This window comes from Mytilus edulis, chromosome 3 (genome assembly GCF_963676685.1).
Source record: "Mytilus edulis chromosome 3, xbMytEdul2.2, whole genome shotgun sequence".
NCBI lineage: Eukaryota > Metazoa > Mollusca > Bivalvia > Mytilida > Mytilidae > Mytilus > Mytilus edulis.
Genome location: NC_092346.1, coordinates 8240989 through 8256643, shown reverse-complemented (window position 1 = coordinate 8256643; position 15655 = coordinate 8240989). Strand labels below are relative to the sequence as shown.

The window sequence follows — 15655 nt, the reverse complement described above, 5'->3', positions numbered from 1 at the left end:
CTTTCAGGCACTGTCAAACAAAGTATGACTGAAAATTCAGAAATAAATGCTAGCATTTATTATTTTGAAATTCTTGACTTCCAGCAAAAATGTAAAATCATATTAATTTGATTGAACTTTTTTTGAACAAACATCACTACTGCAATTACAAATTTGAAAGGTTTTATTAATGCAAATTGTGATATATTTTTTGCATGAAAAAAAAATGTACATCTCAATAATTTCTGAATTTGCAGTATTATAATTTAGACATGACCTATGTTTAATTTTATTATACATTTACAGGTGTCTGTTTTTTGATGTTTTTGAAATGTTGAACATGGTCAAATAAATGAAAACATTTTTTAGTCTTTGATCCATTAACGGTTTGTTTATATTTTTGTAGGTATAGCAAAGGAAAAAGAATATTATACAAAATAATTGAATATGATCCGTTATTAGACTCCAGTAACATGAACATGACTGATTGGTTTAGAATAGCTACAGATATACATGTAGGTATTTGTTTTACTACCGCCCACTCTGTGTGTATGTATGAGGGAGTAATTGATCATTTATATGTACAACAATACATGGGGAAAGATTTCCTTTAATAACAGGGGTATGAGAAGAATGGTTAAGGTGGCAAGTTCCTTTTAAAATTTATTTGTCCTCTGTCCCCCTTTAAAAATTCCATGCCATTTGAATATCGTAGTATAAATGAATAAAATTAACTGGTCTTATAAGCTTGCTCTGTATAAAATTAGCTTGTTACCAGTCCAACCCCCTCTACCAATATTATACTAGTGGTATCTTGATCGATAAACTGGGTAAAAATGAAACTGGATTATAGTTCAGATTGATGTGATGCCAACAATAATAAATTGCAAACATTTCTGAATTTACAGTAAATGAAGATATAAAAAACATTTTTTTCATGTTTTTATGCAAAATATCAAATGTGTTTTTATATTCCACCCAAGACAGTTATTTATGATATGGGCTGGTGCTGAAACTCTATCCTAGTTGATAGTATTATTCAGTCAATTTGTCCTGCTATGTTATCTAACTGATTATACATTTTATAGAGCCATTATGAGCAGTTTGATGGTTTTATAGTTCTTCACGGAACAGATACAATGGCCTATACAGCTTCAGCATTGTCTTTTATCTGTGAAAATCTGGGCAAACCAATCATATTGACTGGATCACAGGTATGGTATTTTATGAAATTTTATACATTAAATCTATGGGAATAAGTGAGGTATACATCATTAAGTCAGCAAACAAACATAGAAATTAACCAATACCAGTAGACATCTTGAGGACAACTATACAACCTTTAACAATAGACCAGAGTTTTACAATATGTCACTCAAGCTCTAACCCTTCTCGTCTTTAATACTTATGAATAAATCAGACAGTTCTCTTCTGAATATTTTTTTGCAGGTTGATTTTTAGCTCACCTGGCCCACAGGGCCAAGTGAGCTTTTCCCATCACTTGGCGTCTGTCGTCCGTCGTCGTTAACTTTTACAAAAATCTTCTCCTCTGAAACTACTGGGCCAAATTTAACCAAACTTCGCCACAATCATCACTAGGGTATCTAGTTTAAAAAATGTGTCTGGTGACCCGGCCAACCAACCAAGATGGCCGCCAATGGCTAAAAATAGAACATAGGGGTAAAATGTAGATTTTGATTTATAACTCTGAAACCAAAGCATTTAGAGCAAATCTTACATGGGGGTTTAATTGTTTATCAGGTCAAGATCTATCTGCTCTGAAATTTTCAGATGAATCGGACAACTGGTTGTTGGGTTGCTGCCCCTGAATTGGTAATTTTAAGGAAATTTTGCCGTATTTGGTTATTATCTTGAATATTATTATAGATAGAGATAAACTGTAAACAGCAATAATGTTCAGCAAAGTAAGATCTACAAATAAGTCAGCATGACCAAAATGGTCAGTTGACCCCTTAAGGAGTTATTGCCCTTTATAGTCATTTTTTACCAATTTTTCGTAAATTTTAGTTATCTTTTACAAAAATCTTCTCCTCTGAAACTACTGGAACAAATTTAACCAAAGTTGTCCACAATCATCATTAGGGTATCTAGTTTGAGAAATTTGTCAGATGCCCGCGAACCAAGATGGCAGACATGACTAAAAATAGTACAGAGGGTAAAATGCAGTTTTTGGCTCATATCTCTGAAATTAAAGCATTAAGAGCAAATCTTCTGTGAATAAAATTCTTCCTTAGGTTAAGATCTATCTGCTTTGAAATTTTCAGACCAATCGGGTAACTTGTTGTTGGGTTGCTGCCCCTGAATTGGTAATTTTAAGAAAATTTTGCAGCTTTTGGTTATTATCTTGATTATTATTATAGATAGAGATAAACTGTAAACAGTGATAATGTCAATGAAAGTAAGAGCTACAAATAAGTCAGAATGACCAAAGTGGTTAATTGTTCCCTTAAGGAGTTATTGCCTTTATAGTCAATTTTTAACAATTTTTATAAATTTTGTAAATCTTTGTAAATTTTTACAAAATATTTTCCACTGTCACTTCTGGGCCAAGTTCATTATAGGTAAAGATAATTGTAAGCAGCAAGATTGTTCAGTAAAGTAAGATCTACAAAGGCATCACCAACATCAAAACACAATTTTGTCATGAATCCTTCTGTGTCCTTTGTTTAATATGCACATAGACCAAGGTGAGCGACACATGCTCTTTAGAGCCTCTAGTTCTGTTATACACAACATTAATACAGTAACCCAACAACAAAAGTTTACAAAAAAAGGCAAAGACTAACTGACATAAAAGTAAACAGCTATAGGTCATTGTTAATCCTTTAACAATGAGAAAAACCTGGTATATAGCATGATTAGCTAGAATGTAAAGTACATATTTCACCAATTAATCTATAACATTCTTTGTAACTTTTCTGGGCAAAAAAAAACAATTTTAAGCAATTAGTGACATGATTCTTTACTGAGCATATGACTGGGTTATGATATATTCTTAGTTTCCATGAAAATGTGAGATATTTGTAAAATACTACAGTACACATGTAGTAAAATAAGATTTATATTGAGTAGAATGTTAGTAAATATAAAGATTTACTTGCATAATGTTATTTATATATTTGCTGCTAGATTATTGCAAAATAAATTTATTATCTATATAGGAATCATAGGTTGGCATTAGTGGTACTATCCAAATCAACGTTTTCACCAGTTCTAGGTTTTTTCTTTACTTAATTATTTTTCACATCTTTTTGAACATATATTATATATTTCGCCTCTCTTTTTAGCTCACCTGGCCCGAAGGGCCAAGTGAGCTTTTCCCATCACTTTGCGTCCGGCGTCCGGCGTCGTCGTCGTCCGTCGTCTGTCGTCCGTCGTCGTCCGTCGTCGTTAACTTTTACAAAAATCTTCTCCTCTGAAACTACTGGGCCAAATTGAACCAAACTTGGCCACAATCATCATTGGGGTATCTAGTTTAAAAAATGTGTGGCGTGACAAAGTCAACCAACCAAAATGGCCACCACGGCTAAAAATAGAACATAGGGGTAAAATGCAGTTTTTGGCTTATAACTCAAAAACCAAAGCATTTAGAGGAAATCTGACATGGGGTAAATATGTTTATCAGGTCAAGATCTATCTGCCCTGAAATTTTCAGATGAATCGGTCAACCCGTTGTTGGGTTCCTGCCCCTGAATTGGTCATTTTGAGGAAATTTTGCTGTTTTTGGTTATTATCTTGAATATTATTATAGATAGAGATAAACTGTAAACAGCAATAATGTTCGGCAAAGTTAGATTTACAAATAAGTCAACATGACCGAAATGGCTTGTTGACCCCTTTAGGAGTTATTGCCCTTTATAGTCAATTTTCAACCATTTTTCATAAATCTAAGTAATCTTTTACAAAAATCTTCTCCTCTGAAACTACTGGGCCAAATTAATCCAAACTTGGCCACAATCATCTTTGGGGTATCTTGTTTAAAAAATGTGTGGCGTGACCCGGTCAACCAACCAAGATGGCCGCCACGGCTAAAAATAGAACATAGGGGTAAAATGCAGTTTTTGGCTTATAACTCAAAAACCAAAGCATTTAGAGGAAATCTGATGTGGGTAAAAATGTTCATCAGGTCAAGATCTATCTGCCCTGAAATTTTCAGATGAATCGGTCAACCTGTTGTTGGGTTGCTGACCCTGAATTGGTAATTTTGAGGAAATTTTGCTGTTTTTGGTTATTATCTTGAATATTATTATAGATAGAGATAAACTGTAAACAGCAATAATGTTCATCAAAGTAAGATTTACAAATAAGTCAACATGACCGAAATGGTCAGTTGACCCCTTTAGGAGTTATTGCCCTTTATAGTCAATTTTTAACCATTTTTCGTAAATCTTAGTTATCTTTTACAAAAATCTTCTCCTCTGAAACTACGGGGCCAAATTAATTCAAACTTAACCACAATCATCTTTGAGGTACCTTGTTTGAAAAATGTGTCCGATGACCTGGCCATCCAACCAAGATGGCCACCATGGCTAAAAATAGAACAGGGGTAAAATGTAGTTTTTTGCTTATAACTCTGAAACCAAATCATTTAGAGGAAATCTGACAAGGAGTTAAATTGTTAATCAAGTCAATATATATCTGCCCTGAAATATTCAAATGAATTGGACAACCGGTTGTTGGGTTGCTGCCCTCCAATTGGTAATTTTTAAAGAAATTTTGCTGTTTTTGGTTATTATCTTGAATACTATTATAGATAGCGATAAACTGTAAACAGCGATAATGTTCATCAAAGTAAGATCTACAAATAAGTCCACATGACCTAAATGGTCAATTGACCCATTAAGGAGTTATTGCCCTTTATAGTCAATTTTTTTTTCTCTGTTACTAATGGGCAAAGTTCATTATAGATATAATTGTAAGAAGCAAGAATGTTCAGTAAAGTAAAAACTTCAAACACATCACCATCACCAAAATACAATTTTGTCATGAATCCATTTGTGTCCTTTGTTTAATATTCACATAGACCAAGGTGAGCGACACAGGCTCTTTATAGCCTCTAGTTCATAAATCTAAGTAATCTTTTACAAAAATCTTCTCCTCTGAAACTACTGGGCCAAATTAATCCAAACTTGGCCACAATCATCTTTGGGGTATCTAGTTTAAAAAATGTGTGGCGTGACCCGGTCAACCAACCAAGATGGCCGCCACGGCTAAAAATAGAACATAGGGGTAAAATGCAGTTTTTGGCTTATAACTCAAAAACCAAAGCATTTAGAGGAAATCTGATGTGGGTAAAAATGTTTATCAGGTCAAGATCTATCTGCCCTGAAATTTTCAGATGAATCGGTCAACCTGTTGTTGGGTTGCTGCCCCTGAATTGGTAATTTTGAGGAAATTTTGCCGTTTTTGGTTATTATCTTGAATATTATTATAGATAGAGATAAACTGTTAACAGCAATAATGTTCAGCAAAGTTAGATTTACAAATAAGTCAACATGACCGAAATGGTCAGTTGACCCCTTTAGGAGTTATTGCCCTTTATAGTCAATTTTTAACCATTTTTTGTAAATCTTAGTTATCTTTTACAAAAATCTTCTCCTCTGAAACTACTAGGCCAAATTAATTCAAACTTAAACACAATTATCTTTGAGGTACCTTGTTTGAAAAATGTGTCCGATGACCTGGCCATCCAACCAAGATGGCCACCACGGCTAAAAATAGAACAGGGGTAAAATGTAGTTTTTTGCTTATAACTCTGAAACCAAATCATTTAGAGGAAATCTGACATGGAGTTAAATTGTTAATCAAGTCAATATATATCTGCCCTGAAATATTCAAATGAATTGGACAACCGGTTGTTGGGTTGCTGCCCTCCAATTGGTAATTTTTAAAGAAATTTTGCTGTTTTTGGTTATTATCTTGAATACTATTATAGATAGCGATAAACTGTAAACAGCGATAATGTTCATCAAAGTAAGATCTTACAAATAAGTCCACATGACCTAAATGGTCAATTGACCCCTTAAGGAGTTATTGCCCTTTATAGTCAATTTTTAACAATTTTCATTAATTTGGTAAATTTATGTAAATTTTTACCAAATATTTTTCTCTGTTACTAATGGGCAAAGTTCATTATAGATATAATTGTAAGAAGCAAGAATGTTCAGTAAAGTAAGAACTTCAAACACATCACCATCACCAAAATACAATTTTGTCATGAATCCATTTGTGACTCCTTTGTTTAATATGCACATAGACCAAGGTGAGCGACACAGGCTCTTTAGAGCCTCTAGTTTATTGGTAATTTTTGCTTTATTTTTCCTTTTATATGCAGTACTAATTTTTACCTCACTTGACCCTTAGGGACCACATGAGCTAAAACCATCAATTGGCATTATTGTAATATATTGCAAACTTTATCAAAAAACTTCTCCAAAAAGAAATACACAAACCAATACCACTTCTGTAGGAGTTGTTGTCTGGAGAATTTTTACCTATTTTTTTGTGTTCGTGGCAATTTAAAAAAAAAAAAACTGCTAAGAGGGAAAAAAAAACCAGTATTAATCATCTACAAAATAAAGGTGAAGGAAATTAGTAATTGACTATTTATCACAAATTTTGTCCTTAATTTTGCAATAACAATGTGTAGAAAATCAGAAAGTCTATACTTACCGGTATATATTCTGGGCAGGAATTAGAATCACACAAACAATCCTACTTTGAATTTTAAAGATGACGGCCATTGTTGTAAACTTTTTATGGGAGCATCTTGTAAGATCGACTATTCTTTCTATCTCTTTTCTCCTATTTTTCTGGTACATTGATTTTTTATTTTCTATTTTCTATTTTTCTAGAATTTGATATAATTAATAAAGATAATTATTATAATCAGCAAATATTTCAAATTATTTGTCTGTCTTATTCTATATCCAAATATACAGATACATCTTTTGTGCTTAAATGAGATTTATTTTCTGCTTTACTCAAGTTTTTAACTTATATAATTTTATAGGATGAACTTTTATAATTATTAGTTGCAATTTTCTGTACCATAGTAATTATTTTGCATGAAGAAGAAAAGGAGTAGTGAAATATGTCAATACAGGGGTGGATCCAGCCATTTTGAAAAGGGGGGTTCCCAACACAGAGTAAAGGGGGGTTCCAGTTATATGCTCCCATTCAAATGCATTGATCGTCCAAAAAAAAAGAGGGGGGTTTCCAACCCCCGGACCCTCCCCCCCTTTGGATTCGCCAATGCAACAAGATAGCAATCTAAAACCAATAAAACAAACACAGAAAGCCATATATAAGTCAATATTGTACTAGCTGTCTTAATCAATTGTCTTTACCATATGTGTAAACTCTGAAGTTTAATTAGAATGAGTTCAACATATTCATATCTCTTTTTAACTGTTTTAGAGTTGCTGTCATTGCTTCTTTAAAAATTCTAAATTTTGAAGTTTTATTTACAAAGAATCCCTCAGTGTAATGGATTTTAAATATTATGTACAACATAAGATAGATTAAACATGTAGTCTCAAGCCCTCACCCTATATTTTATATTTCCTGATTTTGATGGTACTTTTATATCAGAGTGATTTTAATTAAATCAGCTCTTGATTTTTATAAAAAAGGTAAATTTTGTGGATTCAGGTTGGTGAACATACCACTCAACTATATTAAAACCCATTAACCAAAGACTGAAGAGTGTAAGTTTCCCTAAAAATAGACACCAAGAGATGTTTTTAGTCATAGGCTATAGATAAGCACTAACATGTGAAGTTCTGAATTCAATTGTTTAGTCTTCACAAATCATTAGGGAATTTAGTTCAATGAATGTTATTTTTTCATTAATAGATACCAATATTTGAGATAAGAAGTGATGGAAGAGACAATTTTTTGTCATCGTTGATATTCGCTGGACATTATTGCATTCCAGAAGTAAGTTGCTTCTCATATTTTATTGCGACTTGAAGTTGTTCACTTTAGAATCTAATGGATTATGGGTAAGGTAAGTTCATTGTGCCCAAAAACGAAAATAATGTCACACGTTTGGTTATATTTCTGATTTTTAGGACTTTGTTAACCAATCACAAAAAATAGTACATGCACAGCAAAGAAATTGCTTTTATTGCTGTTTTTCATCTGAAAGTCTTAGTGAGGCCTTCAACCATCGCAAAACATCTCTCACATCACTGTAAGTTTTAAGACAGTCCCTGGCACTGGTATGAGCAGACTATTTGCAAAAATAATTCAGATAGACTTTGGACGGTTTTAAAAACTCTCTTTCTCTCTCTATCTTAAATGATATATAGATTGTTAATAACTTACCTTTAGTATGATCTCCATAGAAAAATGGGATAATTTGATGTAATGTTATTGGAAGAAAAATGTATTTGCTTTAATTTTGTTTATCAGGTCATGGTTTCTTTTGACAACAAAATTTTAAGAGGAAACAGAACATCGAAGAAAGATTCTTCCAGTTTTGATGCATTCTGGTCACCAAATCTTCCACCATTGGCTAATCTCGAAATCAAAGTAACGGGTATGAAAATTACTTTATTGAAGACATTTACTGTCATTACTGAAATTATCCAATTTATTTCACATGTAAAATTATTGGTTTTTATTTCACTGGGAAATCACAGTAGTTTATTGCAACCAATGTAATGAAGAATTTTATTAAATGTGGTTTTGTGAGAATGTTTACTGAGTTCATGTGGAGAAAAAACTGCAAATTTACATTGGGACACTTTTTATACATTGACCTTTGGATTTTATAATTCTTTATAGAAGTTGTAATATTTTTTTTTGTAGTTGATTGGGATGCTATATAGAGATCTTGATTATTTGAGAAGTTTTATGTTTTACTTGTAGTTGATTGGGATGCTATATATAGATCTGGATCATGTGAGAAGTTTTATGTTTTACTTGTAGTTGATTGGGATGCTATATATAGATCTGGATCATGTGAGAAGTTTTATGTTTTACTTGTAGTTGATTGGGATGCTATATATAGATCTGGATCATGTGAGAAGTTTTATATTTTACTTGTAGTTGATTGGGATGCTATATATAGATCTGGATCATGTGAGAAGTTTCATGTTTTACTTGTAGTTGATTGGGATGCTATATATAGATCTGGATCATGTGAGAAGTTTTCAGTAGCTACAACTTTCTGTAGAAATGTTGGTGTATTGAGATTGTTCCCAGGAATCACAGCACAGACTGTAAGTATACATAGCTAAAGGGTTAGCTATTCATAGTTATTCTTAAACAAGGTAGTCTGGTCCTCTCTCCTGTCCCATACAGGTAAATTGAAAAGGCCACAACATCCTCATTATGGTCCTTAGTTGATTACCAGAGAATTGGCACAGAGCAAATCATTCAAAAGTTTGTAACTCATTTCAAATTTGATATTGTGACTTAAGCAAAAGATGTACTCCACAAACTTTGAAAGATACCCCTATTTTAGAAACAAAGCAGTATGATAAATAATACATAATAAACTTATGTTTAATGCATTCCATATCGCATCTGTTTGCATACAGATCAAATATCATCATACTTAGAGATGTCCATTCTTTTAATGCAGATTTTTCTCTCTCAATCAAACCAAATAAAAGTAGACAAGTCAAGGTTGGCAAGTTACCATGGTTACTTTACATTTTCTTATTATTTTTCCTCATTATTAGCTTTGAGATGTGTGCCCTAGAATTGTATATACCGTATTTATTCTATTTAAAGCCCCCCTTTTAATTAACGCCCCCCTACCAAAAATAGTGTGTTCAGAACTTTTGACTTCTAATAAAAGCCCCCATTTTGTAGTTAAAAAAATAAAATTGAAACTTACCCATTACAATATTGCAAAGACATCGACCCGGTCACTCAGAAACATGAATGAAAAATCAATAACGCCCATGTTTTAAGGTTTATGACCCCATTTCATTTTCATTTATCAAAACAGTTTTGATACTATTGAAGTTTGAAAAGTTCGTACAAAAATGGCTACAGAAGGGGTCATAAACCTTAATCCACTCCGATAATACAACACAATGTGTACAAGTTCCAAAAATAGATCTGTCAGTTACACAGTACACTATTTTAAAAGTTCAACGTTATAAACAGGCATGCATTTGTAAACTAATATTGAATAAATTCATTCGAAAATTTTAACAAATTATTAGATGAGGTCACATTACCGATAAATGCTATTTATAGATTATGGAGACAATAAGAAACACGTGTATGTTACTATAGTCTGTTTCAACAAAATTCAGGTAAAGGTCAATGAAGTAAGGTACGGAATTCGTTTCTCTAATGACGCCCCCCTTTCGGAAATTGTCTTCGCCCCCGGAGCATTTATTAGAATAAATATGGTAAGCTATTTTTTGTAGACACTTTTGCATTGTCTGGCTAAATTGTTCATATAATTGTTGCTGATACTTTGACTTGACTTACTTGACTTAATCCACTTCGTCCCAAGGGGGACATAGGGCGACTACAGTTTCTCTCCAATTCTTCCTTTCCATGGCTGTTTGTTTTGTTTCTTTCCAGGTCCTCCCAATTTTGCTTAGCTCAGTTGTTAGTCCCCTGCGCAAGGTATTTTTTGGACTCCCCCTTTTTCGATGTCCTTGGGGGGTTCCATTCTAGGGCTTGCTTGGTAATGTTTGTGTCTTTTTTTCTGAGGGTATGCCCGATCCACTTACACTTTCTTGTTCTTATTATCTGAGTTGTTGGCTGTTGTTTGGTTCTTCCCCATAACTCATTGTTGGATATTTTGTTTGGCCATCTGATGTTGAGGATGTTACTCAAACATTTATTGACAAAAATTTGGATTGATTTGATAGATGCAGCTGATTCTCTCCAGGTTTCTGATCTGTATAAAAGTACAGATTTGACATTTGTGGTAAATACCCTTAACTTTGTGCTAGTTCTTAAAGCATTACTCCGCCAAACAGGTTTAAGCATGGAAAATACCTGCTATGCTTTCTGAATTCTCACCGATATGTCATCGTCTGTGCCTCCTGATGTACTGACAATACTTCCAAGGTACTGATACTTTGAAATGGAACATTAATGCTATGGTGGAAATATGTTTTGTAGGTTCGTGCATTTATGTCAACACCGATGCAGGGTGTAGTATTACAGACATATGGAGCAGGTAATGCCCCCAGTAATAGACCTGACCTATTACAGTCGTTTAAAGAGGCTACAAATATGGGAGTTATCATTGTGAATATCACTCAGTGTAATAGAGGATTTGTTGACACATCTTACGAGACAGGAAAGGTAAACTTTATTTGTTGATTAAATTAAATGGGGTAATTAATTAAAGCCTTTTGAAACCTATTGAAGAGATGCAATTAGAAATGTATTAACATGATCTAAATCATAAGTATTTTATTTCATATTTATATCTTTTATGGGTCTGCTTCATTAGTTCAAGATCAGGCTATGCCAGGTAAGCAAAATCACATGACCTGGTTAAAAGTGGCTAAAAGCAAAACGAGGGGAAAATACTGAATCAAAGATGGTGACTAAATACATTTATATTATTTGCTTTTCAAGCTGTCAAATCTAAAAAAAAAAGAAGGGACCTGTTATATATGTACGATTTTTTTTCGAATACCTTATTTGTTGAAATTACCTTTCTCAGAGATAATTTTATACGTTTGGAAATAAAATATGGTGAAGTATTCTATTTATTGTCCTAGTGGACCATTACAGGATCACATTACAATATAGTTTGATTGAAAATGTTACAATCTGCATCTTTCAATGTTGACATTTTGTGCTTTGCGTTTTTTGACTACTCTGATTATTCTTTGCTGGTTTGTTAAGACTGACAAGGGCTGCTTATGCCTATATTTGCCTGCTTCTGATTTATTAGCAAATTAAGTGACTGTGCCTATACTAGAAGTACCTACCTATATTAAGCTGGAGTTTGTATAATATAAAGAAATAATATAGTTCAATATTTTGAAAAAGATATGTAAATTGTTTTAATACATTACTAACAAAGTAATACCTTTAGACATGAATGGTCTGTATAATATAATTAATCATTGATAATTTATGTATCAAGATAAACAATAAGGTAAGCTAGAGCAAGGTCTGCACACCTTTCTGATGCATGTATTACATATGGTGCAATTTGTATGGTTCATATAGGATTGGTACAAATGTTAGCAACGTAAATCTCGTATATTAAATCAGTTAAAATGATGCCAGTAGACTGTTTTGGAATAACTGCTGTCAAACTTGTAACTGATACTTTTCTCCTATAATGATAAAACAGTTTCACCTAGTTCAAAAAGTTTCTGTCCTAATTGTGGATGAAACATTTTATATTGTTTTCAATCATCCTTCTGGTGAGGGAACTTAAGGTATCATTTAAAAGAATCAGAGACACATATTTCATGCAATTTTTAAACATTTATAAAGCTACTGAAAAAAGTATGATAAAAAATGAAATAAGTTCTATGGTAAATCTCTATCTGGGTAAAGATGCGCAATTCATTTCAGATAGGCGGTAATGGTAGCTTTTCTCAATTCTTCAGCCTATTGAAACATAGATATGTATGAATGCTCGTGTCGAAGCTGAGACATTTTGCACATATGTGGTTAAATTTTTAGGGTACGAAGTGAGATTCATTTTAGCACATCACGAAAACCCTTTTGTGATGTGGCTTCTTGAGGTAAAAAAAAACCCCTTTTTTCACACAACATGTATTTTGAAAATTTAGATCTTTGCATACATTTATTAACTCCATAGTTTGTATCCCATTATTCTATGGTCCTCTGATCTCAAAATAAGCAAAAATGGTTAAGCTCAGTCATTAGTTAAATATTGAAACATGTCCAATATCACTACACAGAGATTTTTTGTTAACACACTACTTTTGAGTTCCTTACTTTGAGGCACATTAGGGATATTAACCCATTTAAAGAACTTTCTACCTAATTGAGATCCCACACTTTGAAAGTTTAAAAAGTTGACATTTATGTGCCACAGAATATTCACAGATATATGCTTTAATTATTTTTATGCCCCACCTACGATAGTAGAGGGCATTATGTTTTCTGGTCTGTGCCTCTGTTCGTCCGTCCGTTCGTCCGTCTGTGCGTCTGTTCGCTTCAGGTTAAAGTTTTTGGTCAAGGTAGTTTTTGATGAAGTTAAAGTTACATCAACTTGAAACTTAGTACACATGTTCCCTATGATATGATCTTTCGAATTATAATTCCAAATTAAAGTTTTGACCCCAATTTCACGGTCCACTGAACATAGAAAATGATAGTGCGAGTTGGGCATCCGTGTACTATGGACACATTCTTGTTCACTTTGTGATATTTATTAAAATGCACTGTTTTCTTGCACAGACATTGTTTGATTTCATGGTCAAGTTCTATTTGCTTAGACAAAAAAAAATAAGTTCAATATATGCATCACAATTATAATATACTTTGTAAAATTATTCTCACACTTCATAATTTGTTAAAATTTATATTTAGGAAAAACAAACTATTTATAAATAGAAGTTTAGATTGATTGAACTTGAAAATTTGCACAAACTTTGTCTTGACTCACAAAATTCCCAAATATTTTGGTTGCTTGTCAAATCCTCTATTTGTTTTGTCTTGGCTCTCCAAAGAATCAAAATTTTGTTCACAAGTTTTGCTGTGATTCACCAACATAGTTTTGCTGTGATTCATTAACATCTCACAAGTTTTGTTGTGATTCACCAACATCTCAAAAGTTTTGACTTGATTCACCAAAATCTAAAAAGTATTAAATTGATTCACTTATATCTCACAAGTTTTGCTGTGATTCACCAACATCTCAAAAGTTTTGACTTGATTCACCAACATCTCAAAAGTTTTGATGTGATTCACCAACATCTCAAAAGTTTTGATTGATTCACTAACATCTCAAAAGTTTTGACTTGATTCACCAACATCTCAAAAGTTTTGATGCAATTCACTAACATCTCAAAAGTTTTGACTGGATTCACCAACATCTCAAAAGTTTTAACTAAATTCACCAACATCTCAAAAGTTTTGATGTGATTCACTTACATCTCAAAAGTTTTGATGTGATTCACTAACATCTCAAAAGTTTTGACTTGATTCACCAACATCTCAAAAGTTTTGACTTGATTCACCAGCATCTCAAAAGTTTTGACTTGATTCACTAATATCTCATAAGTTTTAACTTGATTCACCAACATCTCAAAAGTTTTGACTTGATTCACCAACATTTCAAAAGTTTTGACTTGATTCACCAGCATCTCAAAAGATTTGACTTTATTCACCAACATCTCAAAAGTTTTGATGTGATTCACTAACATCTGTAAAGTTTTGATGTGATTCCCTTACATCTCAAAAGTTTTGATGTAATTCACTAACATCTCAATAGTTTTGATGTGATTCACCAACATCTCACAAGTTTATATTTGATTCACAACAGTTCACAAGTTTTGCTGTGATTCACCAACTTCTCAAAAGTTTTGCCCAGACTTACTAATATCTCACAATTTTTGCAGTGATTCACCAGGATCTCAAAAGTTTTGACTTGGTTCATCAACATCTCACAAGTTTTGCTGTGATTCACAAACTTCACACAAGTATTGCTTGATTCAATAACTCAAAGTATTGCCTTGACTCACCAAATGCATAAATGCTGTCTTGACTACCAGTAATTATAATAATAGTTTCATATGTTTCAACTCTTCAAAGTTTCACAAATTTGATCTGAACTTGTTTATGTTCAATAAGTATTTTTTTCTGAACTCACCAAGTTGAATTTGCGTCTGGCGTATATACTAAATTTAGTCCTGGTATCTATGATGAGTTTATTTGTAATATTTATCCCCTGGCCTTGCGGTCAGAAAACTTTCGAGCATGATTTTTGTACTCAGACTCAAGAATCAACCAATCAAAATACTGGATTTTGTGTTTCGAGCATGATTTTTGTGCTCCGAGCACTGAGCAAAGTTTTATGACTTCAACCCCTGGTATACATTTTACAGGCATTGTCAGATGTTGGAGTTATTGGAGGGGGAGATATGACTCCAGAGGCTGCACTGACCAAGCTATCTTACATACTGGGAAAGGAAACCTACACAAATGAGAAGAAAAGGGCGGTAAGTATTTTTCATTGTCAGCCATGAGTGAGGTAATACCAGGGTAGAGGTATGACAGATATGACAGCTGTGGTAAAGTTGCTGTTTAAACTTCAGAAGGATTGTAACCATGCCAAAATCAGGAAATTTCAGAAGGAAAAAAAAAATCGAAAAGTTAATAATTTTAAATTGTTGTGAAATTATTTAAGGAATGACTGTCATATTTTTTCTGTCTATTTTTTTATGAAGAAATAACATAACAAAATTGGTGCACACTGAATAACTCACGTAGCGGGTTATTTAACAGTGTGCACCACATTTTTTATGTTATTTCAAATAGACAGAAAAAATATTACAGTCATTTCTTATAATTTAATTCTTAATTCATATTAAACTGTAGAAAACCATGAAAAAACGTTGATGACGTCACGGTCACATGACTTAATTATGTCTATGGGCTGAAAACAAAATAACGTCAGCCAATCAGAAGACATGTTACATCCAAAATTAAATTATTTCATAATAATCAA

The 15655-nt window shown here is 32.8% G+C and overlaps 1 protein-coding gene across 2 annotated transcripts in view; it reads left to right on the top strand.

Annotated features, from left to right (window-relative positions):
* LOC139514161 (L-asparaginase-like) overlaps positions 1–15655 on the top strand; it is a 38434-nt gene that overhangs the window by 15506 nt on the left and 7273 nt on the right. For both annotated transcript variants that reach the window (XM_071302947.1, XM_071302946.1), the window contains 7 exons: positions 386–494; positions 1068–1193; positions 7858–7941; positions 8419–8545; positions 9118–9230; positions 11107–11292; positions 15033–15146. In XM_071302947.1, coding sequence (XP_071159048.1) covers positions 386–494; positions 1068–1193; positions 7858–7941; positions 8419–8545; positions 9118–9230; positions 11107–11292; positions 15033–15146 — 859 coding nt within the window. The remainder of the gene's footprint in view (positions 1–385; positions 495–1067; positions 1194–7857; positions 7942–8418; positions 8546–9117; positions 9231–11106; positions 11293–15032; positions 15147–15655) is intronic.